The sequence below is a fragment of the Artibeus jamaicensis genome, unplaced genomic scaffold (assembly GCF_021234435.1).
Source record: "Artibeus jamaicensis isolate MK-2021 breed Jamaican fruit bat unplaced genomic scaffold, CSHL_Jam_final scaffold_474, whole genome shotgun sequence".
NCBI classification, from domain to species: domain Eukaryota; kingdom Metazoa; phylum Chordata; class Mammalia; order Chiroptera; family Phyllostomidae; genus Artibeus; species Artibeus jamaicensis.
The window spans coordinates 20886385-20907881 of record NW_026522046.1 but is presented as its reverse complement, the minus strand read 5'-3'; the positions used below and the strand labels follow the sequence as shown (position 1 = coordinate 20907881).

The following is a 21497-nucleotide window of genomic DNA, read 5'->3' as shown; positions in this document are numbered from 1 at the left end:
AGGAAATCCAGGAAGCTCAGAGAGTCCCAAAGAAGTTGGACCCAAGAAGGAACATACCAAGGCACATCATCATTGTATTAGCCAAGATTAAAATGAAGGAGAGAATCCTAGAAGCAGCAAGAGATAAGGAGATAGTCACCTACAAAGGAGTTCTCATCAGACTGTCAGCTGATTTCTCAAAAGAGACCTTACAGGCAAGAAGGGGCTGGAAAGAAATATTCCAAGTCATGAAAGGAAAGGACTTACATCCAAGATTGATCTATCCAGCAAAGCTTTCATTTAGAATGGAAGGGCAGATAGAGTGCTTCTCAGATAAGATCAAATTCAAGGAGTTCATCATCACCAAGCCCTTATTATATGAAACGTTAAAGGGACTTACCTAAGAAAAAGAAGATAAAAAAGATGAACAGTGAAAGGACAGCAAACTCACAGTTATTAAGAACCACACCTAAAACAAAAGCAAACTAAGAGGACAACTAGATCAGGAGCAGAACCATAGAAATGAAGATCACATGGAGGGGTAGCAACAGGGGAGTGGGAGAAGGAGAAGGGGGGAGAAGGTACAGAAAATAAGTAGCATAGATGGTGGGTAGAAAATAGATAAGGGGGAGAGCAAGAATAGTATGGGAAATATAGAATCTAAAGAACTTGAGACACGTGGTCATAAACTAAAGGTGGGGAATGGTGGGGGAGGGGGTGTGTAGGGTGGAGAGGAATGAAGGGGGGAATAGAACAACTGTAATGGCAAAACTAATAAAGTTTATTATAAAAATAAAATAAATAAAAGGCAGTATGACTGATTGGATTAATGCATCAATTAATTGGTGATTTTTGATAAGCACTCCTTTTAAAAAGTGATGCCCACATTTCTATTTCTTTATTATTCTACATTTAGAATAATATGTAGATTAATATGTAGAATAATATGTAGTTATATACTGGACACAAGTTAGTCCAGTATATAAAATTAATATTTGATTTACATAGGCAGTTTTTTTAAAGTCTTATTTTCTATATACACAATTGTGTATGTAAAAATATACAGATTAAAATATATATTCAAGAAGATTATTTTTCTGACTCTTGTTTTAAAGACTTTATATATTTATATATTTATCTTTAGAGAAAGGGGAAGGGAAGGAGAAAGAGAGAAAAAGAAATGTGTGCAAGATCAATCTGTTACCTCTCATGCACCCAAAACTGGGGACCTGGCCTGCAACCCCAGCATGTGCCCTGACTGGGAATCCAACCCATGAACTTCCAGTTCACAAGCCAATGCTCAGTCCACTGAGCCACACCAACCAGAGCTGACTCTTGAGGACATATTATACTATTTTTACCATATGAGGGAAAATATGTTATTTGTAAAGTTCTGTTTATTTATTATCAGCCATATGACTTCTCAAGTGGAAAAACAGCTTAGCTAAACATGAGGATCCTTGTAGCTCCTAACACCTGAAAGTTCTGAGCAGATCTGTTACGGGGTAAAAAATTCAACAAAATGGCAAACTCTGTATATCGGGCAATCTAAGGACCAGCCCCATGACTATGTTGGGCGAGTGTGTTCCCTGAGCCAGTGTGTTTCTGCATGTATCAGTTACTGGTGTCCCCCTGCTTAAGAGAATCAGAAGATAAATTTCTACTCTTTCCAAAACCTGTGAACATTAAGAACTGTCAGGTTAAAAAGCACAGTCACAGTAATTTCAGTTCTCAAGGTAAACATCTATTTCCATACAAACTTTGGCTTACATTGCTAAAATGTTGTGCAGTATTTTGGAAATGATATCAGAAAATATTTTTTCATAAAAGTATGTTGACAATTTCCTTCAAGCACACCTATGCAAAGAAATGAAATCTACTACATAATAAAAAACAAAGCCAGCCTAAAGTACAAAGAGAATAAATATTTAAAATGTTTCTGCCCTTTTAATAGAGTTTGCACCAGACACCAAGTAAAGCTAAGCAATACAAAATAAAATGAACAAAATGAAACCAGAATAATTACAAAAATTGGCACTTACCCATATTTTGCAAAATTTGCCCAACGTTTCATTATGGATCTACTCAAAATTTCTTCAGCTTTTGTGTAATTTATCCTTCTCTCCAGAGGTAAGCCAAAGACAAATTCAATTTCATAACCATGCATTACTCCCATCCATTCAGGCCAAGGGAGTTTGGATGATTGGTGTTCAAAATTGTAGAAAAAGGCATCATTTCCCAAGTCTGCAAACTTTTTGGTGAACTCTAAGGCAGGGCATATGAAGTTATAATCCCCAACAACATCGTCCAAGGCCTCACGGTATTTTTCAGCTCTTGGATCATCTAACAAATCCGTGTAATGGAAAAGTATTGATTCCCTACCAAGTTCACTGACTCCTTGAAAAAATAATTTTAAACCTTCTAGAAATTCTCTTCTAGTTATGACACTGTCATTATCTTTGCTGAAACCAGGAGAACCATACACCAAAAATGCTGTTCCTTCATCTTTATTAACACCCACCAAGATCTGGGTTTTTTTGAACTGTCCAAGTTGAAGTAGTGTGTCTGGCATGTCAGTGAGAAAATCACCATCCACCAAGGGACCAAAAGGTACTTGCAAGAGTGTACCATAGGGAACAATAAATACTTCATTCAGAAGAATTTCCTGGGGGTCTTTATTTTGGAGGCATTTGATTATCTCAGTCTCATTTTCTCTCAAGCAACCCATAAATTTAGCTAAGGTCAATGTTCTGTTCCTAGCTTCCTCAAGAGAGTTTACTGCCCAACGGGTGTTAGAAGATCCACTTTGCAGAATGGCTCTGGTGAACAATGGGTGGCTTCTAGGGGAGAGTAAGTGAAGGCTCACTGAAGCGGCTCCTGCACTTTCTCCAAAGAGAGTTACACTTTTAGGATTTCCACCAAAAGCTGCTATATTCTTTTGGATCCACTGAAGTGCCAACTGTTGGTCAAACAAGCCCATGTTCCCCGGTGCCTCAGAATTTCCTGGTAAAGCTAAAAATCCTAGGGCACCCACCCTATAATTCATTGAAACTACAATAACTCTTTCAACTCGCGCCAGAAACTTGCCATCATAAACAGGCAAAGACGACGTCCCAGTTTGAAAACCACCACCATAAATCCACACCATCACCGTAGCGTTTTTCGGCTTAGGTACTGGAATCCACACGTTCAGGTACAAGCAGTCTTCACTGAGGTCAGTATTTGGATTCCACATCTCCGATCCAGTAAAGCCTGGAAAACTTTGATCTGTGTTCTGATAGCAAGAATTTGAATATTTTGTGGCATTCCAAATATCAGACCACTTGGTCATCGATTGTGGCTTTCTGAACCGAAGTCTACCAAGAGGTGGCTGTGCATAGGGAATTCCAAGAAAAGCTGTTACTGCGCCACCAAGAACTGACAAGTTTATCCCTCTGACTTTACCATTCTTGGTTGTAATGATGATGTCTTCTTCAGAGTGTGATTCCCCAATAAGCACCCAGAGCAGAAGAAACAGCAAAAGAAATCGGATGTTTAAGATTACACCCTTGCTGTGCATATTGGTTTCTGAAAGAGAAGTAAATAGCAAGTTTTAATAGCCTTATGTATCTGGCATTATATTTTATTGATGATCACTAACTAATATATAGCAGCTCTAATTCAGCTTACACATAATGAAAACTAGTAAGTATGCAACCACTACAAAGGCTTATATAAAAAACCCAGAAAAGAGTTGGAGATATTTTAGTTTTCAATTTTCAAAATCAAGTAAGTGGAATGAAAAGGCAGAAACTATTTCCCTTTGGCAAAATTTATTATCGAACCTCTATAAGGAAGATTTAGTATTTTATATGATGAGGACCCAAATAAACTGGAATTGTTTTCTGGATGGCAGACTCATTGTAGTCCCGGCTTCCCCCACTAGGTGACTGTTCTAGGAAATCATCTCTATCTGTGTACCAGCTGGTGTTGTGAAGCCAAGCTGCACTTGGCTTCAGTGAATTTTTTTGAAGACTCTTTGAATGTGTTTGCCCATTTCATAATGGGTGATTTATAAGCGCATCTGCCCACACTATGTTAAATATTCAGCAGCTTTTGACCAAAAATGGCATGAACCACATCCCCCACCTTCCCCAAGCAACATTTTTTTTGTTCATTTCCTTGAATGAAAAAAAGTCCTCAGAGGGAAACCCTTTGCCAAAGTGGAAGAGAATAAACAAACAAACAACAACTACAAAAAACCTGCAGAAGCACTAAAAGGCATCAAAATTGACCAGTTCAAAAACGATTTTGAGCAGTGGAAAAATGTCTTAATAGGTGTATTGTATCAAATGGAGAGTACTTTGAAAGTGATTGAAGTTTAAACATGTAAGAAAAGATACACACTTTTTTAAACAAATAAATCCCAGGATTTTGGGGTCTCTCCCTTGTATAGGAAGCTCTTCTCGAGGATGTACTAGTTTTTATACTTCTTAGCATATACCACACCACCACAAGTGGCATTAAGTTGTAGTCTATTTATTACAGGTGTAATTTCTACCTTGTTTAGAGGAGGAAACAGAAGCTCATGCAGTGTCTGAGATATTTCCAGTTCGAATCATGGCTGGCTGGCTCTTGACAAAACTGTGAAGTAGGTTAAGAACATTTAAGGATCCTTAGTCTATTATTGTCTTTTTCTGTTTCCATGGTTCCTTCTGTGGTTCTTTTTGCTTAATGGCTTATTCTTTTATGCAGTCGCAAAGAACTTTTGCTTCTCCCACTTTTTCTAGTAATTTCTCAACTTTATCTTTCTCATAACTATCAAAATACAATATATAAGTAAATATATATTACATATATGTAAATATATATAAATAAATCTGACCATATTAATTAACACATTTGAACTCACTAGCCTATTATTAAAAATTTAATAATTTAATAATTAAATTACATTAATTTAATGAAAAATTAAATGAAATAATTGCAGTGAAAAATTCCTTCTAAGTCAGTATCTCCTCTCATATATTATCAGCCACTGGTTCTCTCCATTAACACTGTAATTCAGGTAAAGAAGGCCACATGAATTTTTAATTTATTCAATTTCAGATAAATTATCTAGTATACATCCACAGCCCTACCCTTCCAATTTTTCCCATAGGTCTTATAGTGTTAACAAATTAGTTTTCATAATATAAAGAATAAAAGGTGAATTGTGGTATTATTTGCTATTTAACATGCAATGAATAGATTGTCCAAAATCTCTTCTGACTATACACTTAGATTGTATAAGGGAAGAAACCTTTAGGCTAAAAGGACCACAGAAGGGACCATGGACACAGATTAATTTGTATTTTGGTAGTTAAGAAAAAGACTATAGTTGAGAAATTACTACAAAAAGTGGGGAAAGATTAAGTAATCTTTGAGACCAACAAAATTATAATTGTTCAACATTTTATTAAATAATATTTATTTGAAGACATGAAAGAGTATTTGGGGAGATCAAATCTTTATTAAATAATTATAGTGAACTCTCAAGATATTAAAAATAATATAATTAAAAATCAGATTCAGAAGCTTTCTGAGGTTGTAATATCATTCTCATTCCGCTTCCTTTGACTTACATAATTGCTTCTTGTGTGTTTTTATTTATAGTTTACGTTGAGTGGATCTTATATATGATATGATTTATATGAATAATAATCTTTCTCTTTCAACAATAATGTATAATGAGTAATCACCCTATAAATTATGTAATTAATAACATTAAAAGAAGAATTTGAAGCAGGTATTCATTAGAAGAATGGCAATATAATTCCAACTCACCTTTATGCTACCTGCTGGAAAGTGTTACATACCATATTATTAAATATAAATTTTAATACTAAAACACGCATTTGTTCACTCACTTATTGTTAATGTAGCCTAACATTTTTCTACTTAGCTGCAATACTTTATTTAAATAAGCGTTTTGTTGTCCATTTGTTAATTTGTTATTCTCAAACCTAACCTGTTGCTCTGCAGTTTTATCCTTAAGAGATGTTTATATTTTTAATATATGCCATCACATGATCAAATAGTGGAAGTAGAAATAATTAAAGGTAGCTAGGAAAAGGTCAATATCTCTAAATCATTATTAATAATTAAAACATTCAACAACTTAATTTTTTTGTATTATAAATTTTGGTACAAATGGACTACTATCACATTAAATAAACACTTTAAGCACAGAGAACACATGTTGATTAGAAAAAACTGCAGTGAATTTTCATGCAATGTACAACTAAGTATCTGAATTTAGGTTAATTAGCTTACTTTCATATTGTTTAATATTTGAAAGAAAGGCTGCAGTTATTGTTTGGGATGGCAAAAGGAAGTGAATGATGAGAGTAAGAAGAGGAGAAACCTGAAAGATAATGAACCCTGTAGTGTTCAAAGTTTATAGGATGCTTCAGGATGTGAAAGTCAACTGGAAATTTTTGGAAAACATTCTAAATTTTTAAAAATATAATTTACAAAATAAAGAGGGTAAAATAATATTTTTTTACATTTTGCATTTTAATACAAGTTTTTAAGTAGTATCAAAGTTTCTAGACCCATTAGTGGTTACAGCATGAGGTAAGGGTATAAGTAAATGATTGATATACAGAGCTATATATTTGCCATATGTTTTCCATAATTGGATATCAGCCAAATTTTCTAAACAATTGTGCATCTTAAGATTCACTTCTTATGAATGGTCAGGTAAATATTGATAACACTTTTCTCTGAATATAGAGTAATTTATCTGTATTTTAAATAGTTATAATAAAATATGTTTTTATACATAAATAATGGTCTTAAAATTGTGGGGAAATGCTACATGGATAATATGATTTAACACAAGCACTGCTAAAATGAATTTAGTTAAATTAAAACAACTATGCTATTATACTAAACCTTAAAAGCTTGTTTTGTTGCCAGCGAAATGAAGTTGGGAGCTGAGGAAGTCTGTTTATAAATAGACTATAGCGCTGTCTTTCACGGGCCCTTCGGATACCCATTAGGCAACAAAAGGATGTGTGCAGAGAGAAGACACTATATTAGGTATGAAAAACATAAGATCTGTATCTGTCCTCAATCAGGAAAAACATTCACAAACTTTTTAATGTGTGAATAATTTGAACATTTAATATTAGAGACATATCTTGTATCTCCTTTGAAAGTTGGATTTGTTTTTAGGTTCACAACTATTCAGTTATAATTCCCTAACATTTGGAACAGTTTTTCTAAGAATTAGCACATTTTGCTAGAAAAGCACTAAAATAAGACAGCATTCAATTTAAATATGTTTCATTAATTATTACCAAGGAATAAATCAAACCACAAACTAAACTTGTTAATAAGATGCCACTTAAAAATATTATTAGCTTGTATTTAAAAATTGAAATGTGGAGTATATCCCACATATTTTCTTAGAATTAAAGAGCAAGGCATTATAATCAAACAATAACAACAAATATAGGTAAATAAAGCAAAATTTTGCAAATCAAATTAGAAATTTTATTCAGCATCCAAAAAGCCATGTTACTTAAAATTAATAGAATTCTAAAGATTCTCATTTAAAGGATAAAGCCCACTCTCTGAAAGCTCATTCTTATTATTTTAAAAAAGTAACTACATATCAAATATATCTATCATAACTATGAGATAGTTTACATTATGGCAAACATTACAGACTATTAATATCACCTCCTAATTGAGCTTATTATCATGCAATATATTCATAAAAAAATTGGAAGGCATACTCTAAATATTGAAAAATATAAATATAAATCATGAACAATGAAATAATTTTGTTCACATTTAGCTTACTTTTAATAATTCATACATTTTACTCAATACTTAATTTTCTGTTTATACAAGAACTGATATCATCAAAATAAAGAAAGGTTTACAAGACTAGACTATAGACAAAAGTCTATATTTGCTTATAGACTATAATAAAAATTACAATAAATATAAAATAGTATGATATAATTTACATACATATTAAAAGAGGACAAACAAGGCAAATGGGCCAAAAGTTTGTAAATCCAATTAGGAAATAGATTTTCCTTTTAGATATAAGTAACTTAGATTTTCCTTTGCCTATTGATACTGTTAAAGTTTCAGATGGCAAAAATGTTAAGTACCTTATCATGCCAGATGAGAGAATTATTCTTTTCATACAATTTAGAAAAATAGAGTGAAGCTGGTGAAAGACCACTTTTGTTACTCTTTTAGGGAAAAATTCATTAAACATTTCATTTAAGGGAAAAGCAGCATAAAATGTTTGCACTTAGGGAGTGTACTAAAAATAAACAGAACAGTGATTCCACAAGTGCTAAGATCCTTTATACAAAGTTGAACAAATTCTTTATTTCCTCAGCAGTTAAACGGACTCAGTCTGTGTCCCCTGAATAATAGGAAAATTTCATGCACATGTCTGCTCACTTGTTTCATCTGACCTTTTCGCTATGACTGTCCCCCACAGTGCACCAAAGGGGCACAACAAACACATGAAGGTCTCACAATCCCCTACAGAATGAGCTTCGCAGTAACTTGCGTTGCTACACAAAGATGCAAATTCAGAGCAACTTACCTGACTCACTGCAACAAGATGATAAAGTTTGCAAGGAGTGGAAATCATGTATTACTTCAGGGAAATGCAGTATGCAGCTGCTGCTCCAGCCTGTAAATTGGACTGCACTGACATTACAATCAACTGTTACTGACAAAGCTCGCGAGACTTGGCAGCAGCAGCTAGATCTGGAAGCAGCCAATCTTTACTTTCTGACATCTGTTCAAGGCTAATGGTATGAATGCAATAGTGAATCATTTACAAAAGTATTACCGGATTCATGGTTTAAGATTGCAGGCACTCATCTAAGAGGGAAGAAAAAAAAAGAAAGAAGTGAAAGCTTCTTTAAGAGAAGCTGAAGTTGAACAGAAAATGTAGGGGTTTTTTTTAAACACTACCAGAACTTCTAAGAATTTTTTCTCTTTTATTGACTATTTTCTTAGGATCACGTTAAGATTTAAAGATGTACAAATTCTATAAAATGCCGTTATTGAAAACTTTGTGCCTTCCATTTGTGCCAGTGATAAAGAAATGTAAAAATTAAATTAGGAAACAACACAATTACTCCCAGGACAAAGGTATGAAAATCAAAGATTAACTATATTAAGTGAGTGAATGTGTCTTATATGTATGTCCTTTTAGTCCTTACACCCAACACTTAAGTCATAAAATCTCATTAATTTTCAAGGGCCCTGCGGGCAGTCAGCACAAAAAAATACAAAGAACAGTGTGGAACAAACTCTATAGAAAAGGCAACATTTGGTAGCTGGAAATATGCAAGCTCCCAAGAATGTCTGTGTGTCTTTCAGGCTATGTTTCTTGAATTAGACATTTGGAAAATGAAAAAAGAAATTAACTGTTAGTGCCTGACTTTTCAGTGCAGTTATATTTCTTATCTTTTGCAAATGATTACTTTCACATTTAAATTTCTCAGTCTTGGCTCACTATGTACTAACCAGGAGACATGTAACTGAAGATAAGCCCATTTTTGCTTTTTAATATTGTTTAAGATTTCAAACATATAAGAAATGTCATTGTTTATGGATACTGCCTTATGCCAGTCATTTTAACAGATGGATTCCCTATTTTATACTAAAAATACATGAGTTAAATATTATTTTTTAAAAGATTTTATTTATTTTTAGAAAGAGGAAGGGAGGAAGAAAGGAAGAGAAACATCAATGTGTAGTTGCCTCTCAGGCACCCCCCAACTGGGGACCTGGTCTGCAACCAAGGCATGTGCCCTGACTGGGAACTGAACCAGAGACCCTTTGGTTCACAGACCAGCACTCAATGCACTGAGCCACAGCAGCTAGGGCTAAATATTATTAATCGTAATTTTAATTGATGAAGCTAAGTAAGACAAAAAGATCACAAACGTGCTCTATATTCTATCACTAGTAGCTTTGGAATAAAAATTTTAACCTAGATTTGTCTGATGTCATTTCATGTCACCTGTTTCCAAGCTAATAGTTATTTTGTCTCTTAAAGTTATCTATGCTGGGGAAATTATTACATAAGAGGCATTTATTAGATAAACTTTATATGGCATATTAATAATAATTTATGGTTTATTTAGAATATAGTTTATGTAATGACAATATTCTCTGAAGGAGAAAACTTTTTTTAAAAAATGATACACTGACAATTATGCCATGTTTTTTAAAATGATAGCATTTTTGTAAAAATGTAGTCATTCTGGCGGTCCACATGAAAAATAATTCCTTGGTTTAATATATGTTATTTTGTATCCAAATGTCAAAATTCTTCTCTCCACTGTACTTCCAATGCATTGATGTCTCTATCATCTGTGGTCAGTCTTATTCTCAAATCCTGCAATTTCTGAGAGATGTCTTATCTGTCGGCAAATTCAACACAGCATTTGGTATACTCCTAATATCTATCTACTCCCTATTCTGTAAAATATACCACATGCATGTGCAGATTTTAATTTTAAACAAGAACCTAAACAATAATATCTTATAAACAGTTTTTTTAAAATACATTTCCACTGGCTGACTAGCAATAACACCTGATCACAAAACCTGACAACTTTTTTTCTGCTCAAATTTTGCTTCAGTGAACTACCTTTAGCTCCTGCCCCTATAGTTCATGATTTCTTGGTTGTGCCCATTATTCGATGCATAATTTCAGTGCATTTGTCTTTCTCTCTTATCTGAGGGTTTCTTTCTTTGTGGCTGAACATACATCTGCTGCTTTGCTTCCGTGGTATTGTAGTGGGAAGACATAGGCACAGGTGGTGAGTCTCATTTCAGGGTCATAGGCACATGTTCCCTGACAGCCCGGTGGTTGCATGCTCGTGCTGTTAGATGTTGTGTATGCCTTCAGGTGACGCTGCTGAGATACCACACCATGCTGCACAGATTTAACACTGTTCAGATTTTGCAACCATGTATGTTGAAGCTCAGGCAAGATAACTAAGATGGCTTGACCATGGTTATTGCCAGTTAGCCTATTTCAGCTACTCTTTGCTTTTAAGGTTTAGTGAAACTTAGTTACCACTGGGCTGGTTGTTTTCTAGATAGTGGTATTCAAGAAAATTTGAAGCAGTGTGGGAAATATTAATTAGTAGTATAGATTTGTCTTGCTTGGGCACTCTGATGTCATACAAGACTCTACTTTTGTTAGTAGTTTTTTATAAGAACAATGCATTCTCTAAACAAAACATGAATTGCAAAAAGTGTGTTTCTACATTTTATATATAACACAGATGAAAAAAATCATATGCTATATTCCATTCTAGTTTTTTAAATCTATGTACAGTTGAGGTTATAGATAACAATAATTAAATAGGTTGTTATCATAATTTTGTTTCCTGTTTTAATGCCTTTCATATTATTTTGATTAACATTTTTAAGGACTGATATATCAGCAATGTGTATATTATTGCACTATTTGTTACTTATATGATGGCAATAATAATTTTAACTATTAACTACTATGTGCATACACTGTTCTTGTTGAGATCTGGGAAATTGAGAACATAGCCTGACCACAGCAAAACAGGAACAAGGAACAGCATGCAAACAAAGGCTGAGCAGACATCCTGCAGTATGTGAGTGCCCTACTTAGAGCAAGATAGGCAGATTGTAATCTGCTTAGTTTTGAATTTTGAAACCCCACCCTGTTCCCACGCACGGTCTCTGTCAGCAAATAGCTAACTGCCACGTCCGCTTCTGTTCAATGCGTGCTTGCTCGTCCCTATATAAGGACTTAGCTGTAAGTGCTTGGCGAGACTCTCATCTGCAGCCTTTTTGGGTCTCCGGATACCCAGACACCCGGAGAGTTCGCCCCTGCGCAGGTTAAGCTTGGCCAATAAAATAAGATCAAATCCCTGAAAGGTCTTCGAAAATTATTCTCACGTCCGGTGGATATAACATTCTGAACACTTTGACTATATTTTAATATATTAACTCATTTCAAACTCAGAACCACCTTTTAAGTAAGTATTATTATTATTATTATTATTTTATGGTTGAGGAAATTTAGCCGCAAAGAGTTTTGAGTAGCATGCCAAAATATCATACAGGTAATGAAAGTGATTTCTAATATAATTTTATGCAAACACTATTACATTTGGCAATTTTGCGTATGAATAATTTAATTGCAAATTTTGTTTATTATCTTAATAGGTTCTTGCAGAAGTTAAATAACTCAGTGTGACTTGTACAAGATAGTGGTTTTCTTTTCTTCTTTGCAGTCTTCTAAGACCCCCCCACTATAGCTGTTGAATAAGAATAGGTTTTCAACAATTCCTGCAAAAAATAGGAAATGTGTTTACTCAGAATAAAACTGAACAACTCCCTGGAGCCAAGAGATCAGACATTCACACCTGGATGTGTTTAAAGTGGATTTCCTGACAGATTTTCGAAGTGAGCCAGACTCTGCAGTCAATACAATCGTTTAATAGTAGGGCGGCAGCTAATATAGAAGTGCCTAGAGCAGGCACTGTTTTCTCGTATCAATGAGATAAAACAAAGGTGTTTTAAAGTGAATGAAGAATGAGGGATGGGGTCTGAACTAGCCTCTTATGTGAAACCGATTCAGGAAGTTCACAGACCACACTTCAAGAGGCGGAGTCCTGGGGCCTGGTTCCTCAGGACCTTGTTGTTCTATCGTGTATATAGTTTGTCTTTTTTTTTTCAGATTTAATCATGTTCAATTATGCCTTTTACTTTAAACTTATTTGGAAATGTGTCAAACAGTTTTTTATGTCTATTTTCTTTTTTTTAAAGATTTTATTTATTTACTTTTAAAGAGTGGGGGAAGGGGAGAAAGAGAGGGAGAGAAACATCAATGTGTGGTTGCCTCTTGCACGCCCCCTACTTGGGGCCTGGCCCACAACCCAAGCATGTGCCCTGACTGGGAATTGAACTAGTGACACTTTGGTTTGAAGCCCGTGCTCAATCCACTGAGCTACACCAGCCAGGGCTGATGTCTATTTTCATATAATTAACATCGTCAATTATTTTTCTTTGACTTTAATTCATCTAACTCACTTTTGTTGTAAAGGTAAATTGTTTTAAATTTGTCATGGAAATGGTAACATAAAAATGGACAAAACAATTATAAGGATTTTATACACTTATCATTTTTCATGAAATAATTACTTAAACCAGAGTTTTTCCAAAAGATATATACTTTTATGGCTAAGGTACATGTGACTAACTACCTGCACAAAATATTATCAATTTATACTCCCACCAGCAAGCTGAAAAATATGTCTCCTTCATGCTCAAAAGACAGACAACAGTATCATGGTTTCCAGAGGGAAGCGGGGAATAGCAAAGCGGGTCAGATATAGGGTGACAGGGAAGGATTTGACTTTGGGTGGTGGGCTCACAATGCAGTACACAGATCATGTATGATAGAAATTTATACTTGAAACATGTATAATCTTTTTAAAAAAGATTTTATTTATTTATCTTTAGAGAGGAAAGGAAGGAGAGAGGAGAGAAATATCAATGTATGGTTGCCCCTCCTGAGTTCGCTGCTGGGAACTGGCCTGCAACCCAGGAATGTGCCCTGACTGGGAATCAAACTGCGATTGTGTGGTTCACAGGCCCGCACTCAATCCGCCGAGCTACACCAACCAGGGCCCGAAAGATGTATAATCTCATTAACTGTCACCTCAATGAATTTAATGAAAGACAAATGAGCTGTCAAACTATGAAGACATGAAGGAAACTTAAATACACATTACTAAAGGCAAATAGAGGACAGATGTTAATGATCGCAACTATATGATATTCTGGAAAGGCAAAGCTGAAGATATAGTTTAAAATATCAGTGGTTGTCAGTCTTTGGGTGGAGGGAGGGATAAATACGCAGTGATACTGTGATACAGGATTAGACTCTGATGATATAAAACCTGTAGATACGTGTTATTATATATGTGTTCAAACTGAGACAATGTACAGCACCAAGAGTGAACCCTAACATATCATGTAGACTTTGGGTGGTGATGATGTGTCAATATAGGTTCACCCATTGTAACGAGTGTCACATTCTCATGCGGTATGCTGATGATAGGTAATTCTATGCATGTGTGGAAGTGGGGGTATGCGCGAAATCTCTGCACTTTACTCTCAATTCTGCTGTAACCTGAAACTGCTCTAAGAAATAAATATTATTAACTAAAAATACAATTGATTGTTGTATATTTCCCATTTTTTAAATTTCACTTCACAAAATAGAAATCTACATGTAATTAATTTGGTTACTGCTGTGATCAATCATAATTTCATGTTTATTAATTTCCAAAATGTTACTTTTTATTCAGATATAATTTTCGACTTACAGAAAAGTTTCATAACAAGTCTCATATACTTTTATCTAGAGTCACAAAATGTTAATATTTTGACCCATTTCCAACAGCATGCTCTCTTTCTTCCTATATATCTATATGATAATACATATGTACAGATACATGCCTATTTTTAAAATCATTTTGCTGTTATTTGCTGACATCATATTCCTTTGTCCCTAAATACTCCTGTAAGATCTGTGGATACCACCTGCTCTCTGGCTGTATAAATAAGGGAATTCAATCAGCAGTCTCACAATTAAATAACACTCTTATTGAGGAACAATTCTGGTTTAAAAAGACACCTAATACATATAAAAGGGATAATATGTCAGAAAAAAATTTCACAGACCCTTATGAAAATATTAATACAGGCAAGTGTTAACAATTCATATTAAAATCTTTAGATGTGCAATTGATGGGGAACTGGACATTCTATATTCCTTATAAACCACAGGAGTTACATTAAGAATTTTATAACTTAAACAAAGGGTAAAATTTAGCATCATGGATGATGGAATCAACAGAATATTGGACACACAGCAGCCCCTAATATATTTATTTTTTTAATTGAACTTTTATCAAGCTTTAAGCTATGACTTACACTTTGCATAAAATAAAACAAATAAATGAACCAATAAATTATATCACAGTGAAGTAACCAGGCAACTCCTGAAAGTGGCGCATCCCAGCCTGGTCACTTCAACAAAATGGGTTCTGGGTGAGACTGGACAAGATGTCAGGGACCAGACCAGAAAAAGTGGGCGGCGCAGGCTAGAAATGGGTTGGGATGTTGGAAAGGATATTTAGAAGTCACATCTGAAGATCTGAATACTTTCTGGGTATTAGATCAAATGAGAATAATGTGGTGAAAATTCTTGGTTAAAAGAAGCGAATGACAACATTATGAGACTATGACCCCATTACACTATGCACATGCACACACAGAGAGATTTGGAAGGACATGAATTAAGATATTAATGGTGGTTATTGCAATATAGTGGGTATATAAAATATGTACCTTTAAGTGTTTGTTTCTCTTTACTGCCCAATTATCTGTAATGCATATGTATGGTTCCTATAATTATTATTTGCATATACTCAAATAGAAAGTAAAATATAACTATAGTCAAAAATTCCAGCCAGTACCTTATGTTCAGATGATCTAACTGGAGTTTTAATCTTGTGTTAATTATTTTAAAAAATTGAGATGATACAATGCTGTCCATTTGACATTATTGAAATTAATATGTATTTATGGCAAAATAACATAAGGGAAAAAAGTTTGAAAAGGCTGGAGCTAAAAGATTTTGTGGTGAGAGGAGGTGAATAAAGTGAGAAGCACATAAAATTTAATACAAGACAGTGATGTGGGGAGCTGCCCTAGAGTAGAAATTTGGGGCACATTTATTGAAATTACTTTAGGAAAGTTTGGTATTTGCAGGGAGGTGTAAATCCCTCCTGAGAATCCTCAGAGGTGTTAGTAGAGACAATCATTGTTTTTCAATGATTTTAGATAAGTGTGTTTATCTCTGTGTGTTCCCCAATAGAGACACTGGCTGCAAAATAGGCAGAAGGAGGTCTGTTATGGGGGGGATTTATATAATGTAAAATAAAGTTGTTATGCTACTATATTGTAAAGTGGACCATTATAACATTTGGCTCTCTCCATTTCTACAAATATAATTTGACAAGTTTCTAATTTGTACACAACACATTTAAATAAAAAATAAGCTTTCATAAAATAGTTTTGACCATTTTAAGAGCACATTTCGGAAGCATACAGTGACTTCTGAGACAAGAGTTTCAAAAGAGCAACCAGTGACACTTCTACAACGAAGTTCTTGTCCTCATTCCTAGGTAATTTCTTCTCATTTTTTTCCCTCCAGACAATGTTCTGGTTTTTGTTTGTTTGTTTTTGCTGTATTTAGGGGTACTTCTTTTTTTCCCTTTGACTTAAAACTTTATTTTAATTACCCCAGGATGACTTTGCAAAGACCAAAAATAGACTTTATTTTGGGGGAGAGTAAGAAAAATAGCCAAAGCCAGATGTGGAAATTGTGAACTGCTGAGACTCATTTCTGTTTTGCAACTGGCTTACAAATGCGCTGCCAAGTAGCCTGATGCTTAGCTAAGCACTGGATTGACAGTACATTACTTCAGTTACTAAATATAACCAGGAAATTAATAATTAATCTTTCTGTGTTTTATTACAGTCGGAGTCTTCATATTGTTTTTCAGTGTTTCCATGTTTGATGATTACATTTATGGAAATTTTTTTATTATGAAAAAAAGATATTCAGAGTTTATTACTCAATGTGGAGAAATGTATTTTGTTGAACATGAGAAAACTTACACTAAGATAATTTGCTGCCTCCAAGGAATGATTCTACCTTTGATTTCCTTCTTAAACCCATCAAGGTGCCCCGTTAGTCTTTCTCTGCATAATAATTTTTCTGATGTCAGATTTTTGGTTTTGTTTAAATAGTCAACATTATATAAAATACAGATTAGTTCTGCAAATTGAAAGAAACATGACTTGAAAGGGGGACCTATCCAGACCTTACCAAGTATTCCTTTCCAAGTATATTGACACACATATCTAACTAATTTTATGCAGTAATTGTTAAAACTATGGATGCATAAGCTTTATGGACATAGAAAAGTGATTACTTCATTTAAAACATCTGAATAGATCAAGGGAAGTGGTCAAACAATAAAAGAAACGGTGCTTTTAGAATGAATACCTTAATATGTAGTTCTTTGTGTGTTAATTTTCTTGTGTCATCCTCTTATATTTGAGTAGATAAATTGAAAGTCAATTTGCTTATCTTTGCATTCAGGGTACTTTTTGAATTCCTTGGCATCATAGTAGATACTGTATAAAATCTGGTAGTTGTTTTAATGTAAATGTAAATGTAGATAGCATAATTTTTCTCAAAATCACTTTAAATGTATAGTGTGTGTATTTCACTAAGAGTTTCATTATTAGAAAGAGAAACTACACTAAAAAAAAAACAAGAAATGCTTCTCATCACTGGAGAGATCTTTTGCAGCCACTCATCTGTTATAGGTGATTATCTGCTATGGGATTTGTCAGCCCCTTTCCCCAAGGAGCTTTCTCAACCAGTTCTATTCTGGCTGGATACACTCAACGCGGCAATTTATTAGAAGGTTAGATATAGCTCTCTTGTCTAAGGAATAAAAGTGAAGATCTGAAACATGAAATTTGGAAAGATGTTTTTGAACTACTCATACACATCCCCACATTGAGTTTAGCTCTTTGTGGTAGCCATGAAATTCAATGGCAAAGAGAGACTTAATGGAGCATATGGGTACACCATGATTATAGCTCTTATGCATTGACAATTATAACTGAAATCTACACCTTGCTATTCTTGCTTTTAGAAAAATCTGTGTAAGATTACAAAAATCTTGCTTTTTCAGTGCACTCAAGCTTAACAACAGCTGATTACTTATGATGCTTTGAAAGCAAGCCATTAGTGGTATTTTGAGAATAGTTTTATGAGAACTTGAGTTTTACTTACATTTTACATTATTTAATGGGACTCATATTTCTCAATCTACAGACTTGTATTAGATTTGTCTGGGACACTACTGGTGAATACCTCTTTTCTCTGCATAATTATTAATAATACTGTTTTTTTACTCTCATGAATTTAAAGACAAACCATATAAGCCTGTATAGATAAGTTAAAATGAGCCAGTGAGAAGTATTATGCATATATAAGTGGTAAAACATAAATATGAACTCAGAGTTTTTAGTTACATCTTTTTCTATGATGATATAGCTGTTAATGACTTGTATATATTCAATCCAAGTGAAGAACAGTATCCTTTCTTATGAGGTCACTCTGTAAACAAGCATGATTTTCAAAATCTCATTAGAGTGATTACTTTTTATCATATTTTCTTCAATGCATTGCCAAAGCATTTCTTCACCTAGAAGGATAAGCATGACATAGGAAGGATTTATTGACTCTGTAGTCTGGACTGTGATATGGTGATGAACACAAGCCCTGCTTCTCGCCACTCACACTTCACCTTACAGGGTTGCAGCTGTGCTTAGCATCAGGATGCCAGATGGCACGGAGACATCAATTGATTAGTACTCAAGAACAATGTCACCTACTGGAATGAACCACAGACAAATTGACAAAGACAATGCTATGTTTGCAGGCCTGAATGATGAAGCCCTTTAAATAGGTTTATGTCTGCAGTTTTTAAATGTGTGCTGCTTGGAAAGTTTTGTTCTGGGAGAAGGGAGAATCTTAATTATATAAGTATGCATGTTTTTCTGGAAACTTTTCTTTAATGCTTAATCCTCTTTACTCACCTGCACATCTATAAGCATAATATAACATATTAAAGCTATTTGCTGTCTGTCACTGCAAATCCAAAATTACCCAAGCTCCCTCTTTAAAATGCATCCTTAGCCACCTTATCGTGAGCTGGAGACAATGGCAAATAGAATTACCTGAAGAGTTCTGGAATTCATAAGCTGTCAGTGTGAGTTATCTTTTCACGAATAATGTCTTTTATGTATTCCTTGTTTTGTAGAAGGTATTTATCATCATGTTTGGCATCATTTATGTAGCATACCTTGAATTGTTTGCACTCAAACCTTGGATACAGGCTGTACCTGATGGCCTGAGAATGGGTGCGATGTTTGAAAAGCACGCATGCCAGCTTGTTCAGCTTAGCTTCAGTAAGTAAATCATAGTGATTTTTCAAAAAATATTCTGGGGAAACTTTCTGATTGTTGTAGCTTCTTCTCAAATTTATGTGAATTGATGCTAGTACAATAGTGGAAATTCTATTTCAACAAATGCAGCATACTGCTGGTTTTATAAAGTCTTGGGTTGCCTGTAACTGTTGTTTCAGGTAAATAGTGTGCATTTACTTAAGTGAAAATATAATATCACTTTGGACTCAAAATTGATCTACTATCTGAGATGTTACCAAAGTGCCTCACTTGCTGCAAGAGAGTGCTTTACTGTGAAGATCTACAAAGGAGTATCAGAAAAAAAGAAGTCCGTGGATCCTGGCTTCTGTGTCTATATACATATTTTAACTCTGAATATATGACTTTATTATCTTTAACTAATCTCACTGTCTCTTGGAGCAGACATTCCTGCAAATGACAATGACACAGGAGTGGACTTTACATTTTCTTATTAAATGTAGGTTGACCTATTTGGGTTTTTGAGTTACTTTCACAGAAGTATTTAGTAAATACAAAGTTTAAGTATGTTATTACTGCGATTTTCTGCTTCAATGGATCTTTTCTCACCTTGACTTTCTAGTTTGATACCTTTGTTCAATGCCAAGTTTTCTAATCTTCATGGGAGGCACATCTTGTCTTCACTGAACTTGACCCCAACAGTCACTCCTGAACTGCTGTCTGCTCAGCTGCACCTACCTGGTTTGGCTTCATTTTAGACCATCAGGCTGGTACTCACAGGTGATGACTAGATAGCTCCCCACTGTCTCACATCACAAAAGTACCAGATTCTGCTGTCCCCTATTCCAACCTGGGGCACCTTGCAGCTACCATTTCTCAACATTGCCATGTTGTCAAAGAGCATCTATAGCTCTTGCATGTTTCAAGAAAGCTCTGTTCAGCTCTCCCTCTGCATATGAACATCAACCTGCTACTACTTTTTTGTGACTCTATAGTGCCGCAAGCACCAGGTCTCCCCTTTCAGTTTGTTCTTCTCCCTACCTTGCATTTATTTTTATCCTCTTTCCCACCTCACCCCCATCAGCCTGCTGCAGTGGTAAGAGTGTTGGTCCCTTATCAGAGGGCTACTCAATATCTTAACAAGCTCTCTATTCAATATATTTATATTACCATCATTGCTTACACATTTATTTACTTTCTAAGTCACAGTAAATATGTCCTAATTTTTATATATGTCCTTTCTACACTTTGGTTTTGACAAAAAGATATTCTCAAACCTCTAAGTTCTATCTTGATATTTGAAATTTCTATAATGTAAAAAAAAGCAAATTCTATTATTTTCTTGTACACTAAAAAAATACTTTCTGATTTGAAACCAAAAATTGATCAATAAATACTTTATTTAGGCTGCAACTGAACTTCCTCTGATACAATGCATTATTTCAATGGGTATGGAAGTTATGATACAACTGAAATTATTAAGAATATAATTCTATTGTTTTCATATGCAAAAAAATATTACTTCGATTTCATCCTATGCCAGTAAAATGTTGTTTCCTTGAAAAAGATACTTAATCTTATATAAAGGTGTAATTTCATTATAGAAGTTGAAAACTAATGTTGTCAAACTTAATTTTTCTGTTAATTGCCACGTTTTCAAAATCAGAACAGTAGAAGCCACGTGTCTCAAAGTATTGTGCATTGGAATCACTGGAAGGGCTTGCTACAGCAGATATCTGGGCACTACTACCAGGGGTACTGATTCAGTAGGGTTGCAGTAGGAGCAAGAACATTCATTTCCTTCTCTAGTAGCTTTGCCACCAACACAGGCAAAGCTTTCTCTGACCAATTGTCTGTCTATTCAGTTGTGAGTCACAAATGCATCTAATACGAGAGAGATGCCAGTGTCTCCCATCCTCAAATATGACAAGACTTTGTTCTTACTTCCCAAGACATCGTCACAGTGACTTAGTGTCCACATTACCAGCTACACATGTTCTTCCTGTCCTGCCTGTAGAGGCCAGTGTTGCAACCTCTTCAGATATCCTCTAGGCCACGACACTTAGGAACTGAACTATACAAATTTGTATTATATACCTGAAAAGAGGTTCTAAAGTTCAGAAAGAAGCTTTCATGGTTTTTTATTTTTTTAATCCTCACCCTAAGTCATGTTTGTTGTTGTTATTATTGTTTATTTTTTTAAATTTGATTGAGAGAGAGAGAAACATCAACATGAGGGACATTGATGAGTTGTCACCTGTATGTATTCCAAATGGCACTGAACCCCCAACCTAGGTTTGTGCCCTGACCAGGAATTGAACTGCAACCTTTTGGTGTATGGGATAACACTTCAGCCAACTGACCCATGTGGCCAGGGCTCAAGGTTATTTTCTCCTTCCTTCCTT

At 34.6% G+C, this 21497-nt stretch overlaps 1 protein-coding gene across 3 annotated transcripts in view; it reads right to left on the bottom strand.

Annotated features, from left to right (window-relative positions):
* Window positions 1-8708, bottom strand: part of BCHE (butyrylcholinesterase) — a 77673-nt gene extending 68965 nt beyond the window's left edge. For 2 of the 3 annotated variants that reach the window (XM_053657799.1, XM_037141100.2), the window contains exons 1-2: window positions 8582-8708; window positions 2022-3546 (exon numbers count right to left, since the gene is read on the bottom strand). In XM_053657799.1, the coding sequence (XP_053513774.1) occupies window positions 2022-3538 (1517 nt within the window). In that variant the 5' untranslated portion in view covers window positions 3539-3546; window positions 8582-8708. Of the gene's footprint in view, window positions 1-2021; window positions 3547-8581 lie in introns of those variants that run through there. The other variant, XM_053657798.1, reaches the window with a different exon arrangement.
* Between the last annotated feature and the right edge of the window lie 12789 nt (window positions 8709-21497).